The sequence below is a fragment of the Lipophrys pholis genome (assembly GCF_963383615.2).
Source record: "Lipophrys pholis genome assembly, chromosome: 21".
Classification (NCBI taxonomy): domain Eukaryota; kingdom Metazoa; phylum Chordata; class Actinopteri; order Blenniiformes; family Blenniidae; genus Lipophrys; species Lipophrys pholis.
This window is the reverse complement of record NC_137649.1, coordinates 13,271,962-13,290,848: the sequence shown is the minus strand read 5'-3', so window position 1 is coordinate 13,290,848 and position 18,887 is coordinate 13,271,962. Positions and strand designations below refer to the sequence as shown.

At 41.7% G+C, this 18,887-nt stretch overlaps 1 protein-coding gene across 4 annotated transcripts in view; it reads left to right on the top strand.

Annotated features, from left to right (window-relative positions):
* The first annotated feature begins 207 nt into the window (after positions 1 to 207).
* Positions 208 to 18,887, top strand: part of slc24a4b (solute carrier family 24 member 4b) — a 41,189-nt gene continuing 22,509 nt past the window's right edge. For 3 of the 4 annotated variants that reach the window (XM_080490268.1, XM_080490266.1, XM_080490265.1), the window contains exons 1-2: positions 212 to 792; positions 7,629 to 7,733. In XM_080490268.1, coding sequence (XP_080346394.1) covers positions 636 to 792; positions 7,629 to 7,733 — 262 coding nt within the window. In that variant the 5' untranslated portion in view covers positions 212 to 635. Of the gene's footprint in view, positions 793 to 7,628; positions 7,734 to 18,887 lie in introns of all 4 variants that reach the window. The other variant, XM_080490267.1, reaches the window with a different exon arrangement.

Below are 18,887 nucleotides of genomic sequence, written 5' to 3'. Positions count from 1 at the left end.
GTCACCAACGCCATCCCAATATAACAATTAACCTTGATGAACACAGATTGATTTCACTTATCCGGCGCAGGTGCGCGTAGGGGGGGGCGATTGCGCAACGACGCAGCTGGGCGACTCCACGTTTGTGACCGGACTCTGACGCATTTTATGCAAAACAGAGAAACTACTGCTTACTAGAGAGAGAGAGAGAGAGAGAGAGAGGGGGGGGGATAGAGGGAGGGAGTGGAAGAGCGAGAGAGAAATATTGCAGCTGATATTTATTCACGGGACAGGGTGGTTTTTGAAATGGGAGCGTATCCGGCACTCTCCTCAATCTGAATTCAGGAGCGTCGCGGAATTGATTTAGGGAACTACATCGGAATTTGACCGCCGTGTCATTGCCTAGTTCACCAGTCCCAGCAGCTGCAAGGCATCTTTTTTAAGCACCGAGGAGGAGAAGAGGACGAAGGAGGAGGTAAAAGTGTCCTCATTGCGCACTGGGCGGCTTGAAATGAGGACCACATCCAGGTTGTGTTCCGTGTGAAGAGACACAAACGGAACGGCAGTTTTTTTTCTTTTATTTTCCTTCTCTCGGCTCTCAAGGACGCGCAAAAAAAAAAAAAAAAAAAAGTGGCCCGCCGGCCGAACTGCGGAGCATGGAGCGGGACGGCACTGTGAGCCCGTCCAAAAAGACAGTCATGTCTAAGATATTTAAAGTTCGCAAGAGGAGGGAAATGCTATTCGTCCAGGTGTGCTTCATCTGCAGTGTCCTCTTCGTGGTGTGGACCATGTCGGCGGTGTTGACCAAAACAGGTGAGTGTGAAAGGAGGAGGGAGGGGGGGGGTGAGTGAGGGGAGATCCACCGGAGGACGGACAGAGCCGCTCACAGATCTGCAGTGGAATCACGCACCCACATGCACAGCAATTATTGTAATCACTGGAAATCTATGCATCGATCAGAAAGGCTCAACGACACGCTTTAATGTCAAGGGCATCGCATTTAAACAGTAGGATCAGTTCCATGTATGCAGCGGCTGTTTTCTCTCTGTAGGTGAAGTGTGCAGCATGTTCCATCAATCTGAATTGTATGGCGCGTTTCTGGCCCAGTTCACTTCTAAAAGTCAGCTGCACGTGTTTTATTAAATTTTTTTTATTCTCCATTGGAGTATGGGGTATATATGCGTCTGTTTGACCGTGACTGCCGCAGTGTGGGCGCCGTTGTAGCTGCACGTTTTTTCAAATTGATGCCCAGAATTACTGCACAGCACATGCCCCACTTGCACAAGACTGATCAGGTGTAGCCTCGCAAACAGGCTGCGGGATGAGCGCGCATCAAGTCTGGGATCCTTTTCTCGTTTTGCCTTGCAAAACCTGGCTGTTTGACGCCGGGCGCGTTGTCAGCCATACATTGGAGCTCGGGATCGTGGTTTGATGCTGGCATCAACGCGTCTGGCCCGGGGCTGCACTCTCTCTGTCTCTCTCTCACACACATACACACACACACACACACGAATGTACGCACACTGGATCACGAGCATCATTAGGCTCGCAGAATATTTTTGTTTTGCCCGGCGATCGAGGGATGCCGATTTTTACGCAGAGGCCACCGATGATGGGTGGGGGTTGTAACCACTGGGTTGCATTTGCTCGCTGGATGCTGAAATATTCATAGACAATGTTCGAGTTTTGCGCGACTCGGATGGCCGATCATGCATGATGCGTGCGATGCTCCCGTGCGCGCGCCCTTGCGCGCGCACACACACTTCAAACGACATGCACACATGTGAAAACTCTCACCGCGGGCCCGTGCAAACACTGACACGCAGAACATCCCACACAGCCTCGCACACCGTTATGTAATCTAGCGGCCAACCTTGACATTTTGCTGGTGAAGAATGATATCTGACACACCACTGGGATCACAGGTTAACTGCACAAAACACATCCTGGGGACAATGCTGCTTCATATGAGGGGGCGGTACAGTGCCAAAATGAATGTTAACACTCAGAGACATGGTGCCACATCCAAAGGTGCATTTTCTTTCTCATAACAAGAGGGATCGAGTGTTTGCCTCAGAGTGCTCTTACAACCAACCTACGCCTCAACCCCAGACCCAGTTGTGGAATCTATCCATCTGTAACCACTTAGGCTCCAAGCTTGAAAGCAGCTGTAAATTCACTACTGCTTGACTGTAGATCTCCAACAGACGTATTGGGAGTTTTATTAATTACATTAAAAACAACAAGAGGCTTAAAAGATTATTCTGGAATGATATCATACAGGCCAGTACAAACCTCTTATCTCCAAAGGCAAGCTGTGGAAGCCAAAGTACCTCCACCCCTCCCCATAGTCACTAATGGCTTGCCTTTTTTTTTTTTTTTCATTTAATCAAGTTTGCCTGACCCACACTGTCATGTGAAGGCATTTGACAGAAGGCTTTCTCGTGAATTTCAGCTGGTTTGACCAGCGGCTGCAGTAATGGTGGGATTTCAAGGTGACATGCATGAAAGGGAAAACCAGAAATCCCCTTTGAACCACGAGACCTAAAGCTGAGCATAATCAAATCTAATTGAATAGCTGTAACCTTCTCATTTTTCAACCATCATAACGGGGGCAAGCATTTGTCATGTCAAAGTTGGAAAAAAAAAAAAAAGCCAAACTGTGGCCTGTGCTTGCTACTCATTTGATTGATAGTAGTATGGAGAGGGGGGAGCAATGATGTGCTGAATGGTCCAGATGGATGGGATTTGATGTACTACTGCTGGGTTACGTCTCCATGAAGAGGGGTGGGGCGCAACATGCTGTCATGCATCCTGATAAGGCTGTGTGTATGTGATGGCGCTCCACACGGGAGATGAGAACAGGTGTTTTTAGAAGCGGGGCAGGGCCAAGCTCTGACAGGTAGCTGCAGCAGGCTGGCTGTGATGATGAAGGGTGGCTGTGGGTATGCGTGAGGGGATGGAACGAGCTGGAGGAGATCTGTTTGACAAAAGGGAAGTGAATACTCGGGGCTTGTTCACAGTGCGGAGAGACTGATGGGTGGTTGTCCTTGGTCCATCTCCCTCCTGAACAGTGCTGGGGGATGACATTACCACTGTGCTGTTATTGCGTGCCCACTCTGCTGCTCAGTGTTGTCAGCGAGACATGTAGTTTCAGCTGTTTTTTTAAAAACCAGTTTTCCTTTTTTTGTTTTGTTAAAAAAATTGAAATGGGACAACCACACTAAAATATAAACACATATTCTAACATGTCCTCACCCACAAGATTGTAATCTCTCTACTATTCAAATGAACTGAGGGTTATCAAGCTTCAGCAGTGCTTGCTGGTCATTCATTTAAATCATTTGTGTTTGAGCAGGAAGACGCTGAGATGTGCAGAGCAGGGGCACCTCTGGAATCGATATTAAGAAACACGGATGTAAGCTGTCTGTCTGTTGCCGCCCACAGGGTTGTACAAACGGAACACATGCGGCCGAGGTTTGAGGGTATTTTGTTGAAAAGGTAACCGTGCCAAGGTTGACAAATCTAAAAAGAATCCATGCAACCTGCCACTTTTAAAAACTCCAATTCAGCATTTTGTTGACCCATCCATCCACCCTAATGATTAGACTCGGTCTTCAGAAGAAAGAAAGAAAGTAAAATTGAATATGATAATGCCAATATTACAATCTGGAGAAAATAAACACAAGTTGTAATAAAAAGACAAGGTCAGTATTTCCAACCTGATAAATGAACAAACTGTAACCACTTGATAAGGAAAATGTTCATATTTACAATAGATAACTCCTGAAAAGTCTGATTATATTGGACCATTGTTGTAAAACATCTTTATTACAGCGGGTATGAATGACCCTGATGAAATTTGTGGCATTAATTCACCTTCCTCCTTCTGTTCATAACTACTAAAGCCAGAAGAGGAGGTGTGTCTGGCTCCTCGAGATTTTGATATTTCACTTTTCAGTTTACTAATGAATAGCCCCTTCAGATTAAACCTCTTGATTTGTAGCTCCTGTTTCCATTTACAGATCAGACGATGGTGCTTGAACAGTGAACAGTAACTATGGCTGAATGTTTGTACAACTAACTTAAGAGCTTTCTTTAAAATCATCATACTTATCATTTTTGAGAGGTGTTTCCTTCATCAAAATGGTTTTTAGTGCTTCAGTTAAAATCCTTCATTCCCTTAAGAAATGCATTTTTCATTTTTTTTTGGTCAATAATAGAAGGAATGAATTGTAATTTTACTGCAGGGCTCAAACTAATAGTCTTCATTAATCATGCATTATTCCAATTGAAATGCCGAAATGAATAGCAAATGTGGTTTAGCCTTTTCCTATATTCCAAATATGACCACGTGTTTGAAATATTAGTATTTCTCGCGAACAGGACAACACGTAGTTCACTTTGAAGCTGAGAAAGAGGACGCAGTAGTGTGAAAAGCACGTCCTCGGATATTGTTGCATGAATAAAACGGTTGATAAATGATTTCACCTCAAGACTGTCAACGACAAATCAAATTAATGCTGGCTTTAGTTCTCTGTCCGCAATAAATAAATAAATAGATAAATAAATAAATCTGAAATTAAATTTCCCGAAGCGGGGAAGTGTGTGCCTTCAAAATCTTCACAACACCAAAACATGAATTTCTGGACATGAAGGATGGAGATGATTAATCAAAACAAGTCATCTGGGAAAAGAGTGCGGATGGTTGAGCCAGCAGCATCATGCCCACAACAGACTGCCGCTCTTATTCTACCCGCGGTCTGCAGTGTAGTTCGGACAGCATCGTGTCTTCATTGTTTTTCTCTTTTTGGCTGCTTGGCAGCAGGAGCGCAGTATCCTCATGGGCCCGTATAGTCATCCTGCAGCGTGAACCCTTCCAGGAAATGTTACTCACCCAAAAAAACACAAATTTTCATAGTTGTGGTCAAGTGATTCCACTCATAACTGCCTGTATAAATTGTATTTAGATGGCCTGTCATGCGCAATTTCCGCCTAAAATCGTATTCTCCCCTCCCTCATCCAGTTATTGTACGGATGTGAAAGGTCAGCCCAGGTGACTTGAACAATCTCTTCCTTGTTGGTCAGGGTGAAAGCAGTCAAAAGTCATCGCGTTCCACAAAACATTCACATGTCTCATGTTTACACAGTGGACTTCTTGCCCTCTTCTTGACATCAAATGGGGCAGCGCTGTGTTGTGAGAGCATGATTAAACTGAAGAAGGGGAAACTCGAGGCGGTGGAGGAGTGAAACGGAGCTGGTGTGTGAGAAGGAACAGGTTGGAGTGATGACTGGAGGGTTTGGTCTTTATGGAGTGAAGAACTGTGGGAAGCAGCTGCAGTCTCCTTGCATGCAATCTGTTTATCCAGTGCCTGCTGATCTTCAGGCTGTCGAGAGCGAAGGCCCTTTTTTGTGGAAATATTCCTGTGACCCTCTGCACTGAAAATCCAACTTGTGCCATGTAGCAGGTTTAAAAAAAAACAACAAAAAAACACCAACAACAAACAAACAAACATGAGATTGATGTCATTGGGGTAGAAAACGAGTAACGGTGCATAAAAGAAGAAAATTCAGCATGTAAAATTACTCCGGTTGATTGCGGAGTTTATGAAACTAAACCTTTTTATTCTTTCCAGACAACAACTGACTGACACTGAATTGCAGTGTCGGTGCAGTTTCCCGTAGCTCCAGAGAACATTTTAGCGTCTGTTTCCATTTTCCAGCTCACAACTTTTAATGTTTCGATGCTGTCGTGTGTGTCTTTTCTCCTCTCGGAGGCAGATGTTTTGGGCTTAAACAGCTTTAATAAACAGACTGCATGCAACCTGTCGTGCACCTGAAGTTAAACTAAAGTAGCCAGTAAATCACACAGTTCCTGAAATTGATGTTCTCTTGGTGGAGACCTAGCCTGGAGGTGAATGGGTTAATGGATGATGCATCCCTGAATACATGTATGTGTTTGTTTGCTGGCTTCAGCTACAGATTCACTAAACGTTTAACGTTAACGAAATTCCATTGTCTTTATACAGCTTGTTCCACTCCAGCAGGACCAGAATAATCAGTTTTTACAGCGTTCAAACATTTCAGGATATAAGTTGGACCGCTTCAGTATACACATTCTCATTTGCTTTGATGTAACATTGTGTGAATAATCAGATTTAAATCGGTTAACTGGTTACTTAATAAGGAAAGGAGAACACCATCCATGCCAGTTCATAGAATTCACACTTTTACACGGTGTCTGTTTTGATATTACCCTAGTCACACACACATTTCTTTCCAACAGTGTTTTGGTAAATTTTCTTAGAACTTGAAAAGAAACGCATGGCAGGCCAAACTGTGGTTTACATTTTTATGAGCCTGCGATAGTGCCTTTTTTCAAATGCCTGTTGGAAGGAATCGTGATTTAGAGCTGAATGTGGACTTGTAAATAACTCTTTTTTTTTTTTTTTTTTCTTCTAAAAAACATTGTCAAAATTACAGCTGTATGTAAATAAAAAGCACCTTTTATGGTCGTGCATACCTGGGATACCACCTAATTTTGAAGCGTGTACCTTTGTTTATGTTGGAGAGTGTTTGTTTGCCACAATTTGACACATTGTAGGTCTGCAGCCTTTCTTAGAGGCACACTGAGTGCGCTTGCCAAACAAATTGGAGAAACACTTGATTATTTCATAATCTCTTTCAATCAAGTGGAAAAACTATATTCAACTGGAATGAAAAATAACCTTGCATGTTTACTGGTTGGAAAAGTACAGTATTTCTATCAACTACCAAGTATTTTTAAATCTTTTCTTTGAGGCTAACAGAACTATCTTCACAGAGTTGCCCTCGGCCCAGTGTTTGTCTCCATATCACTTCCTCGACATCACTGTCGAGGGAAATTTTAAATTTACTGCTGCGATAAGTCTCCCACATTCATAAATGTGTAATCCATATCTTTAAGCCAGACAGTGGTGGCCCAATAATAAACAACCTGTATATGGATTAAACTCAGACCATCGGTCCTCTGGGTATTCTCAAGTGCCCGCTCATAACTGTGCATACAGCAGCGCTGATTAATCATGCTGCTGTGAGTTGCTGCTTCCTTGCCTTGACATTGTGCTTGTTTTGCAGCATTTTGTTAAAGTTTAAAGTTTTAAATGCTCCTCCTCTTTAATGGTGTGAAGGTTTTTTTTTGTTTGTTTTTTTACGCTTTTTTGGGAGTGCTGTTTGTTTTCCTTTTTTTTCCTCTCGTCATTAGAGGCTTAAGAGCAGTTTAATGGAGAAAAAAAAAAAATGAAACTCTCGCCACAAAAACATAATGGCACAGCTGCATTTTGATGTCGCATTGCTGCTGCAGGATGAGAGCGTCATATCTACATAACTGAAAACTTTTAAGGGATTAAAAGCAAGCAACCTTGTTTGGATTAATGATCGTGATCATGGATGTTTCGGGTCATGAAACATAACAAGTCTGTGCCACAGCAGCCATGTTAGCCGTGATTGCAGTTTCTGAAAATGTGCAAAATGGAGTTTCAGCAAAAGAAAAGGCTTTCAGGACTGTTCCAGGAGCTTTAACCTCCAGCATGTTGTGGATTTGGCTACAAGCTTATCGGCTGTATTTATGTAAATGTTTGATAATAAAAGCTGTTTATATTCTGTTTCAGGACATGGGATGATGGTGGAGGGACATCCGGACGTTGAACGCTGGGGGAGGCGGCTAATGGCGTCTACGTTGGAAAACGTAACTGAGAAGAACTGCTCAGAACCAGGTATGCTGTTTCCAGTAACATGCTCTTTATTTTAGTTTTTTTCTTAACGACTTCCTTTTTTGTCATGAGTTAGAAGTTTGGACAAAAAAACCCTGCAAAACATAAAAACCAGGCAAAGCTTCCTGTTTACTGCCAAATCTTTGAAAGAAATTGCCCATTAGTTATTGTCTCTCGTTGAGCTTTTACTTCCAATAGTGTGGGCTGTGCCTCCAGTGAACCTCGGGGGTGGGTATAGCAAGAGGAAATGTAAACCATGAAAAAAAACCAAAAAAAAAACCTTACATCTAATCACATGGTCACCTGACTCCAGTTCTTTTCTGGGCATAGCGCTTTGATTTTTAGTGTAAACAAAGAGATAAATGAGTCTTAACCTCCTTTTGGGACAAGTGTCTGTATTTGGTAACCTATCAAATGTACTGTCTTTGGCAGTATGTTGCATTTCAAATATCCACTGCATCTAGTTCGTCAAATTTAGTCCCTTTTTGTTGGAAGAAGTTTCTCATGTTGTAGGATAGCGGGACTCTTCAGTGTGTAGGCAATCTTGCAGAGGTTCAGTGCTTAATTTATGAAGAAATCCTGAAATATGTGGGATTTTGGTCAGTTTTATACAGTTTTCTACACTTTTAAATAAATTTTTGTGTGTGTGTGTATATATATATATATATATATATATATAAATAGGTTAAATGAATAAAGAATGGAGGAAGTGTGGTCAGGGGTCTGCAGCTCCTAGGTTTCTCTATAGTGTCTTCAAATGCATACGGTTATTTTTATTTAACTGCACAACAATTCTTTGTAAAAGAATTTCTGATCTGGTAGTTTGAGGTGACAAATAGGACATTTAAAAAGTATGCTACTATGCTTTTCATTGTAGGGAATTTAATGTTGTCTTTTGGACCAAAGTCCTCAAACATAACCACAGAAACTCGTTTAATTTAATTTAGCGTTTCACTACCAGTCATACACATTGTTGGTGTGTTTCATATGTGGATGAATTAAGAATAAATGTTTTATGAGCTAAAAATGGCAATCTTACTTAATTTATTTGGTCTGAGGTGTTGTGTACTCCGGTCCTAGTTATTGAGTTTTTGAAAAGAATTCAAGGGAGCTATACTCCAGACAAAAACTGTTTAGACTTTTGTTAAAGAAATTAGCAAGTGGGGCATTGGGTTGTGTTTTTAACTGCATGTAGGCGTGGGAGTGACATGGGTTCGAATCCAGGTTTCGGCAGGAAGGACATCTGGTGTGCAAACTAGCAAAGTCTGTGCTGCAGTTATTATGAAAAGTGGCAACCACTGTAAAAGGAACAGCTGAACAGACATTTACTAAAAAGAGAAGGTAAACTAAAACATTGTGCCACGGTGTCTTTTCTGTTACAAATGAAAATGAATCCCACAACACTGGCAAATACTACACTCCTTCTCCCTGATGTTAATCTGTTTGTAATGGTGGCACTGCCAAACTAAACTCAATCCCACTGTATGTCAATGCTATCCAAAGCCTCATGTCAGACATGGACATCTTATCAATGCCATCCAGATACTAATGGATTGTGCGATCTTCAGTCGATCATAATAATTAGCGGCAGGCAATGCACAGTAGTTCATGCTCAGCCCCGTAAACATTTACCTTTTTTAAGAAGTGCCCAATATTTCCAACACTGCTGCAAATGAATCCTAATGCTGCTACTTTATCGTAAACCAAGAATTGTTGGCAGACTGCTGATAATGCCTTCTTCTGCTATAACCAAGCAGCTACCCAAAAATCACTCTGTACTCGTGATTTGCATTTTTCTCCAATTATATTGTCTGCCAAGATCTCTTTGTGTTTGGACAAAGTCGAACCATACAAAGTCCTTATTCGAACAAATTCAACACTTTCCACATGCAAGTTTGACATTGTCAAAAGAATAATTGTCCTCTCTGCAGCAGCTCTGATTCGAGACATTTCATTGGGTATGACTAATGCAGTCTGAAGATAAATACTTTAATTGCTGTCTCTAATTAAAATGCTTTTATAAGGAATATTAAATTGGTGGGGTAATGTTGGGGAGGTTGTGGCATTTTAGTTCATTTGTTGTGTAAATTCTCTTGTTGGTTTTTACATTTTTTTGTGTCTCAGTTTAGATCACTTTAGATCATAAACGGGGCTATTGATTATGTTATTGCCACTTAAGCATGCCATTCTCTGTAATTAGTTATATAGGCCTGACATCTGCATCATGGCCCAGAAAACATTAAGAATATTGTTGTCCTTTATGACATTATTGATTTAGTGCACAAGTGACAGTGGGGGGAAAAGTTGCCTTAAGCCAGGTTTTTTAATGTGTATTTTCATGTTGTTTGAAAGGCCTCAGCCTGACGAGTTTCCTTTTTTCCAAACACTGACTCACATGGGCTCTCTGGGATCCTGCATGACTCAGTTGTAAGAGCTCCAGAGCTGCCAGAGATAGAAATTTAGTCCCATTTGGCCGTGTCTTATTAAATATATATACATGTGCTACCGTGATATTGCCAGCTGTACAGAATTTAGGCGCTGCCCTACATGTATATTTGTGTTTTTTTTCGTACAGGGTTATTCTGCTGAATATGAGAATTTGTATTGGCATATGTATTTGACAAGCACGTAGAAGATGATATACTAGGACACGGACAATTTAGAAGTAATTTCATGTGTTAAATTTACTCTTTACTCTGCTGCATCACAAATGACTCAATGAGGACTAAGAGGCTATTACTTCATTACTGGTCACAGCAGGCAGAATCCCTCTGGGATTAGTGAAATCATCAGTATGGCAACCTGTTATTTTATATGTAAACAAGCATTTATGCACCACTCGTGCTGCACTTTTCAGTCAGACTGGGCCCTTTTTTTTTTTTTTTTTTTTTTTTAAAGTGTGAACTTATTTCAAGAGCCAAATGAGAAGATTGGGTGCTGGAAGTTTTCCTTCTAATCCCTTAAGAGATTTTTTTTTTTTTTTTTAAACATTCAAATGTCTTCCACAGTGAGGCCACCAGACTGCATTTGACATCCCTCACATTTTTCATGGACTAGACTCTCCTCTTATCCCACCCGGGTTCTGCCTCGTCAGTGTAAGCTGATCATATGACCCTTTGTTCTTGGGTCTTGGTCTCTACATAATCCTGTCATAGTTGCACCTCAGCTGACACGCCGCACTAATTTGGACCTCTGAGGGCAGTTTGTGCCGTTCCCAATGTAGTTGTGAGAGACTTTTGTCCTTGAGTGCACTTTCAAATTAGGTCAGCAAAAAGAGGGTTTTCAGGAGGTCTTAAGTTACACTTTTTTTGGACACTGGGCAGTGCTATTTTTACTAATCTTGCAGGTTCTTCCCCAACAATTCAACCTTGGTCTAAAAAGCTGGTTCTCTTTAGTGTTGGAGTGTCAAGATGTACTGAGGTGGCTTGTCGTGCACAGCATTATGATTAACTCAAGCTCTTGGTGCAGGACTTTTGCTTTTACTCACAGCTTGTTGTCCATTTAGTGTCAGCTCAGCTTTTAACCCACATTCAGGAAGAGTAATTACATCATTTTTATTCATAGGTACTTTAAGTGTGGACTCATAAATGTCTAAACTCCTTGAGATGATGGAACACGTCAGTTTTAAGTACATGAAGTATTCCTCATTGTATGCCCGTAGGGATTTTTATGTTTTTTTTTAAAGCACCTTTCTTATTATCAGATGATTTTTGTGAACAGGGAACTTGATAAATTAGGCCAGCGTAACTCCCAAGTCGCCCATGCCATGTCTCATTTCTGTGATTTGGTTCCATGCCCACTAACATCTGACTCTAATTTTGTAAATTCAGCAACTGATTGCAATTTCATACAGATGTAAACACAAATGCAGATTTTTAAAGGTTCACTGGATTTATCTTCCTGGTGCATGTACAGGGCATCTACTATTACTCATGTTTGTAGAACCTAATCCTGGTTTTATACAAAGGTGATGTTCAATATTTATATACATAGTAATTATATACTACACGTTGATAGCAAAAAACAGGAATAAAGTTGCAAAGTAAAAGTTCTATGGACGTATATTCAAATCACACATGATTACGACCTTAAGTTAAAGTAAAAGTGCTTTAGTTGCACTTAAGAACAAGAGTTCATGACCGGAGGAAAGCCAAGAAGGTGTGTTATGAGTTGTTTAAATTCTGTTTGGTTTGAAACAAGCAACATTATGAATTTCAAGTTGAGAAAGCATATTTTTTTTTCGTTTTCCATTTTCTGATGAGGTAACAAGCAATTTTAAATCTGTTTATACTTTGCTAGCGACATGCCTAATTTTATTAAAGTGAAAATCTTCCGCTCCTCACTTTTCGTGGATCAGGGACATTCTTTACTACTACTTACTAAGATGGAGAAGGTCAGGTGTACGTTAACATGATTCTAGTCGAGTTTAATAAAAGCTGGAGGCCTTTCTTCAGACATGTTGAGGGATTAGTGTGTTTGCTGCTGTTCCAGACTGACTGATTTCACTAAAGGTCTCTGACTGTGTGGTGCTCGTGTGTGCATCAGGTGACTATGGAATGTTTTTAATTTGTATTTTTTCTACACTGTGCATTTTATATTTGACTTGATCAACATATGGTGACCGGGTGGGGGTGTACTTGCTTTTTCTTTTTCTCTTTCTCCTTTTTTTTTTTTATTTACATTTTTTCTGTTTTTGTTTGGCATATGCTGTTATATTTGAGAAAATCTAATTATTACAAATAGTGGCATTTCAAAAAATTATGTCTGGAAAAACTCAAACAAACTTAAGCCCCCCGAAGAAATCTGTAATCATGCTGAAGCTTTTATACAGTGCAACTAGTTTTTATGTCAGCTGGAAGTATCACAAACTTACCAGGGTTTAAGAATCACATTTTAAGCAGTTTGATTATTGACTCTCCGCTTTTCATCAACACATTTCTGAACTGGTTCACCATCTTGATTCATGTTGAAGCCAATCTTTTAGATGAGGCTGCAGTTCCTTTAATTAGGGAGTCTCCTATCACAGAGTCATGTGTTTTTCTTGATTCCCAGAGTAGTAGTTTGTCCACCGCTGAGGATCCAGCAGCAGGCCGGTGATGACACCGGTTCGCAGCCCTCCAGGGTCCAGTCATGAGTGGAACTGGACTGGGCTGGTTGAGAATTATGATCGGAGGCTTACTCTTTATGCTGAGTTTGTGCAACATCTGAAGCTTCGGTTTAATTAGGACCCAGTTTGAGGGCTGCATAGATTACCCTCGGCCAGCTTTGGTCTCAGTTTTTTTTTTCCCCTCATTATTTCTGTAATCAGCGAGGGAGCCCTTTTCTGGATTCGTGGGGTGCTAATGTTGTTTTGCTTGTCCTTGCGCTGCTCAGGCAGCCATTCATCAAAAGCAAGGCACTTTTATTAGCCGTTCAGTAATAACTCTGAGAAAGCACAAGGTGTGCTTCACACTGCTTTGTGCTTTTGCTTGATCGTAAATGTATGCTTCCAGTCTACAGTGAATTACATCACACGCTGTGGCTGGTACCATGTCTGAATAGTCTTTAGAAAAGTATCACATGCATGCTTGGAGTCATACCACCCGGTGAGATCTTACCTTCAAGCAATCTCATGATGAGTAGAACATATCCACCCTTTTTTCTCTCCCACGTTTAGCAACTTGCACAAAAGTATTGGTTTGTTTGACCGTGTTGGACTGCAAATGTTTAGGAGCTGTTCCATGCTCTGTGCAGGGGACCTGATCAGAGTTGTCACCTGAGAAATCACTCGATACTTTCTCGGAGGAGGGCATGGAATATTAGATTACCTCTGATGTGTTCCCTTCTTGTGTGGGATGGAGTGACGCCAACTGTAGTGCACATAAAACTGTAGAGGGGGCAGAGCACCGCGGTTAATGTTGTGTAGGACGAATAATTTGCCTTTTAATAAATGCTGCTAATAATGTATTAAACTCCCACTTGAGTGGCATAATTGTTCTGATAGAAGCAGAGGAGATTGTAGTGCAACTAAAGTGAACAACTGAGGAAGGGGGTTTAGAGCAGCTTGGATTGTACTATGACTTAATCGGATGGGATTTCATTATAGTTGTTTTAGATATGCCACTAATCTGCTCACAGGCAGGGGATGCACATGTTTTTATGTATGGCATAAGATGTAGACGTGACATTTGTTAGCTTGAATTTTTTGTTCCTGGCAGAACAAATGGCGAGATTTCAGGATTCTGCTGTTGGGCGATGTGGGCAAGAAATCTGGCGGCAGCGTTGACGAGTGTAGCAGCCAGCGAGTAGCAGTCCATCCATGTTGGAATGCAGGTTCGTCAACTCGAGGGAAACACCAGAAGGAGGCTTTTTAAAAGGGAATTACACAAGCTGGGATTATGCTGCTGTGCATAATGGAAACTGACCTCGCTTTGCTTCTCGCTCGCATGCCAACGATGGAACAATGCAGCAGAGTGACACGAGCACCTGCACTGAGCACTTTTCTGCATCTGACCTCTTTTAATTCATTCACATCCTGTTCTCTGTCCGCTTCGCATTCGCACTGTCCTGCTTTTGGCAAACAACTGGCACTTTCGATAAAACCGAGGCTAGAAATGAAAAAAAAAAAACACAGCTTGCAATGCGCAGGATTTTCGCAGAGCCGCGTCTCACCTCGGGGGAGATGTTTACCTATTTGTCTTGTGCACAGCTGAACGCATATGCTTCACAGCGGTGTCCACTTTAGGTTATTGAACCAACAACAAACTCTTGCATGTAGTTGCGTTCAGAATGATTGGAATTCATGCTTAAATCACAAGTGTAATTGGTATATGCTAGTGTGTTCATGCAGGTGAAATTGTGTGCGTGTTTAAGAGCTTGCATGAGCATGTGAGATCACTCGAACATGTGACATGCGTGCATGGGAGTGTTGCCCCACAAGAGGATAAACTTGTGTTTTGGGTTAACGGCGCTGCTGCAGTCTTTACAACTTATTGTTTCTTCTGTGATGTGGAGACCCCCCCCCCCCCCCCCCCCTCCCCCATAAGATGACTCGTGATGTTTTTCATCATGTTTACAAGAATGGCTTGTAGTCCCAGCCGAGTCATGTGGCCCACTGTCTGCTGGAGCAAGCTAATTATCTAATAGGCTAATAATGACCCAGAGGAATCATTCTGCTCTGAAGAGTCTCTTGACTGCTGTACTGGAGTGTCAATTGTACTCAGTTAATGACCTGGCTGGTCTGTGGGTCGGTGCGCAGGCTGTGGCAGAAGGTAGCACCAGGCGCTCTGCCAAAACATCTTGCTCATGTCACATTTTTATTCAGTTGTGTAACTCTATAAACTGTGTAAATTCATAGCATCAGTCCATCACCCTTTTATCAGATTAATGTGTTTAACTACATCAGTTGTATACCCTTGGTGTGGCTCCATCTTTGGGGGGTATTTTGTGATTTGCCAAAGCCATCCCGGCAGGGGTCTTGGGTAAAGTCTGCTATTCTCTGTGTGCCGTCCTGCCAGTCATCCACTCTCCGGCGACAGAAGGCACCCGATACTGAGCTCAGTTGCACAACACCACCATGGTATCTGGGACCTTACCAGACAGTGAAATAATTATTGAAAAAAATTAAAGATTGACTTTAGTACATCAATAAAGGTTATCAGATGGAATGCATTTTTTTGTTTTAAGCTGTGGATGATTTGTATAAACCTGGCCGGATTTGATCTCCAACATTATGAACTAAATTTGTTTTTCAAGATTACTTTAGCCGAGGAAGTTGACATCCTTGGAGCGTTCTCATTAAACCAAAATCGATAACGAGAGCCCACATCAGTTAAAGAGCTGCCGTTTACACGTGCAGCTTGTTGATAGCCTGTGACTAACCCACAAGCCAACTACTAGGTAGGAAGGAAGTATGGTGCTTAAACTCTCCCCTGAACTGTGTTATACTCTTCAGACCTGTGTGATCAAATCTTTTTCAGTGGAGAACTGGTTAAGTACCACTTTCAAAGAAATCTGTGGTTTAGTAGGTCTATCCTATTAAACCACATAGATACATGGAGGAATCTATGGTTCAAGCTCTGTAAGGTGGATGCTGATCCTTTCACACTTGAAAACAAACAAAATAAAACCTTACCCTGCTTTATTGGATGCTTTTGAAAATCAGCTCTTTGGAGTTTGTATACTGTGAAAAGGCTTTCTGTGGGGGCAAACATCCGACTGCCTCCATTGTCCCTGTTAGCCACTTGTTGGCACCCTGCCTTAAAAACCATCTTTGTGGCTTTCCTGTCTTGTCCGATAAATTGTGAAAGTGACCTCATGAAAACTCCACACGCTTCGATACAAAGATACTGTGAAAGGTGCAAGAAAATGAATTATTCCTGGGTTTTGGACTTAATCCTGTGGCTAAATCAGTGAACCTTCTGTTAATTGTGTTGATTTGATAAAAAGCTAAGCATTTCCAAGCCAATCATTTATGCTGACATTTAATTGTATAATAGGCTGTACATACATAAATGCATACATACATGCCCCCGAACAAACTGACCTTAATTTAGGTGATGCCCTTGAAAGCATCTGTATGCACTGGAGCAGCGATGTCTTTCAGAAACTCCCTCAAAACAAATTGTGGGGACCCTTTGTGGATTTGTAATTACTTGTGGGGTTGAGAAGAGGAAGGCTGCGGACACTGAACAAAGAGGTTGCCAGTAATTTTTTGCATAAGCAGCACAGTCAGGTGTCCAAACAGTTTATTTATAGATTGTTCGCCGAGCTTCTGAAGAGGACTTTTTTTTTTTTCTTTTTTTATATTAGTCTCCCACCTGCAGCGCAGGTCCAGAAGTCATCTGTTCATGCTGCCCCTCCCTTTACTGCCTTGGAATACACAACAGTATTATGCATACACATGAGCTGCAGGATAAGAATTTGTCATTTCTTCATATTTGTATATTCATAATGCCCAAACCTTTGTTCAGCAGACTTGATTAACATTTTGACAGCTGAAATGAGTCAATCATAATTATCCCAGGCATGATATTCAATAACTAAAGCTATTGCCGGGCTCAGCCCTGAACATGAAGCTGTAACCTGTGACTCGGCTCATTTTGCTTGATAAATCATTCAAATGGTTTCAAAGAAATATATAGGCCATTTATTTCTGCAATAAACGCCGTGCTTGCAGTGTATCAAAACACAACGGCGTCTCCATTTTATTTATTCAGCCTCTGTGAAAGAAGGCTTCAGCCGAAGTGCAGAGTATTAATCACTCCATTTATGAGCCTCATTTCAGATGCATCTCTTAAGCAATCTGCCAGTCGTCCCGCGTGCACATCCTGTCCCCCTCCTGCCCTTGTGTGGGAATTGGCTGTGGAAGCATGCCCATGTCTGGGGTGACCTCTGCCGCGAGGAGACACAGATGAACCCTGCAGACGCTGTCTGGTTGAACGTTTACAGGACGTGAAGGTGACCCCCTTCCTACCTGTCACCACTCTGCTGTCCCAGTGCTGCTGCCCTTTGAACACCGTTTTGTTGTCGCCTATTTTTAACGCCCTCTCAGCCCGAGCTGATTGTATACAGTGGCAAGGGACATGCCAAGTAACTAAAGAACTGGAATGGCTATGGCATTTAATTATTGATTAATGGACGACCTCCAGGGCAGTTAACCGAACATGGAGGCAGGAGGGGAGGAAAAGGCTTGGACCGCAGGAAACTCACACCTGATCCCTTTTCCACATTTTCTAGGAGCTTAACAAGTGACCTTCTGCAGCTGCAGGGATGTACGTTAGCGGCACTGTTTGGCCATGAGGTATCAGTGGGAGTTTAGCCTTCTGTATTGGCATCAATTTGTTTTCAATCACCTCTGAGGGCACGGCTGACAAATCCTGTAATTGATTGTGCCTTCACCTCAGGCCGTCGGCTTTGCGACACGTTTCATTCAGTAAATAAACCTGTCAAAAATGAAATGAGCTAAAGTCGCCTGCCGCAGTCAATGTTGCTGTAAGATTTCAATGTCAGCCAGGTGTTCCTCTGTTTCTCATTACACATTGAGGTCGCAGTCTGTGTACCCGTATTCAGCTTTTTATTCTTCTTCTCCTTAATCTAATCAGGTGCATTTACTATGTCAGGAAGTGCAGTCAGGGCGCTGCGGTGTTGTGAGACATTAAAACTCTGCCAAATTAAGCTCATATTAATTAGAGTCCCTCAGCCAGAAAGCGTTACACTTTGTTTTTGCTGCTTTTGCTCTTGATTTTGCTGAAAAGATAACGTAAGTGACATGGTGATACACAATGTACCATATTTCCATTTATTTGATGTAATTGAGTGAAATCCAGGAGGCATGCAGTTGAATAAGTGGTGTTGGGTTATATCCCGTGGATTGTTTGATTTGCCTGTGCTGGGTTTTATAAAATGCTCCACAACGTCAAATGTTAAAACAGACTTTGAGGATGAGATGAGGGTATTTGAAAGGCTCCGGTGGGGTACCCATAGATATGTAATATATAATATTGTTGTGGTGTTTTAAATTTGTTTTCTGCAGAGTTGCACAACTTTTCACTCCAATTACGTGCAAAAAAACACCTGTACACCTCTAATTCATTTTAAAGGGTTAAAATGTAACTCAAACTTTTAAAGCTGTATTTATGTATCCAGTTGTTTACAGATGCAATGAAACAACATACCAACATCATAAGAAGCCTAACTACCACCTCCCCTTTCTGTGGTTGTCTTGATGTTCTCTATTCTCATTATTTTCTTTTTCATCTCTCCATGCTTGCAGGCTTTCTCATGGTGTCTCACAGAGGAAAATATCACAAATACCTCAAATCAACATTTTCTTTACAGTGGGGAACAGATAGTTTAGATAGATGGAACAGAGCGATGACTTGCAAGTTGGCGTGAGGCAACTGGTGCATTTATGAGTTTGGAAGTTTGTTTAATTGATTTGTTAAAGGAGCAGTTCGAAAACCCAAATTTTGACTGGATCATAACACGTAATGCAACTCAACAGTTCTTACTTGTTCTTTTCCCTCCTTGTTCTAGTGGCATGACTGAGAGATGCTTGTCCAAACTAAAATAGATCCTGACCAATCTCAAAATCTTTGACATACAAACATGGTCCCCACATGACTTCCAATGACTCATGAAGCTGTGACCTGTCTTGACCCCAGCGTAGGGGTCTGC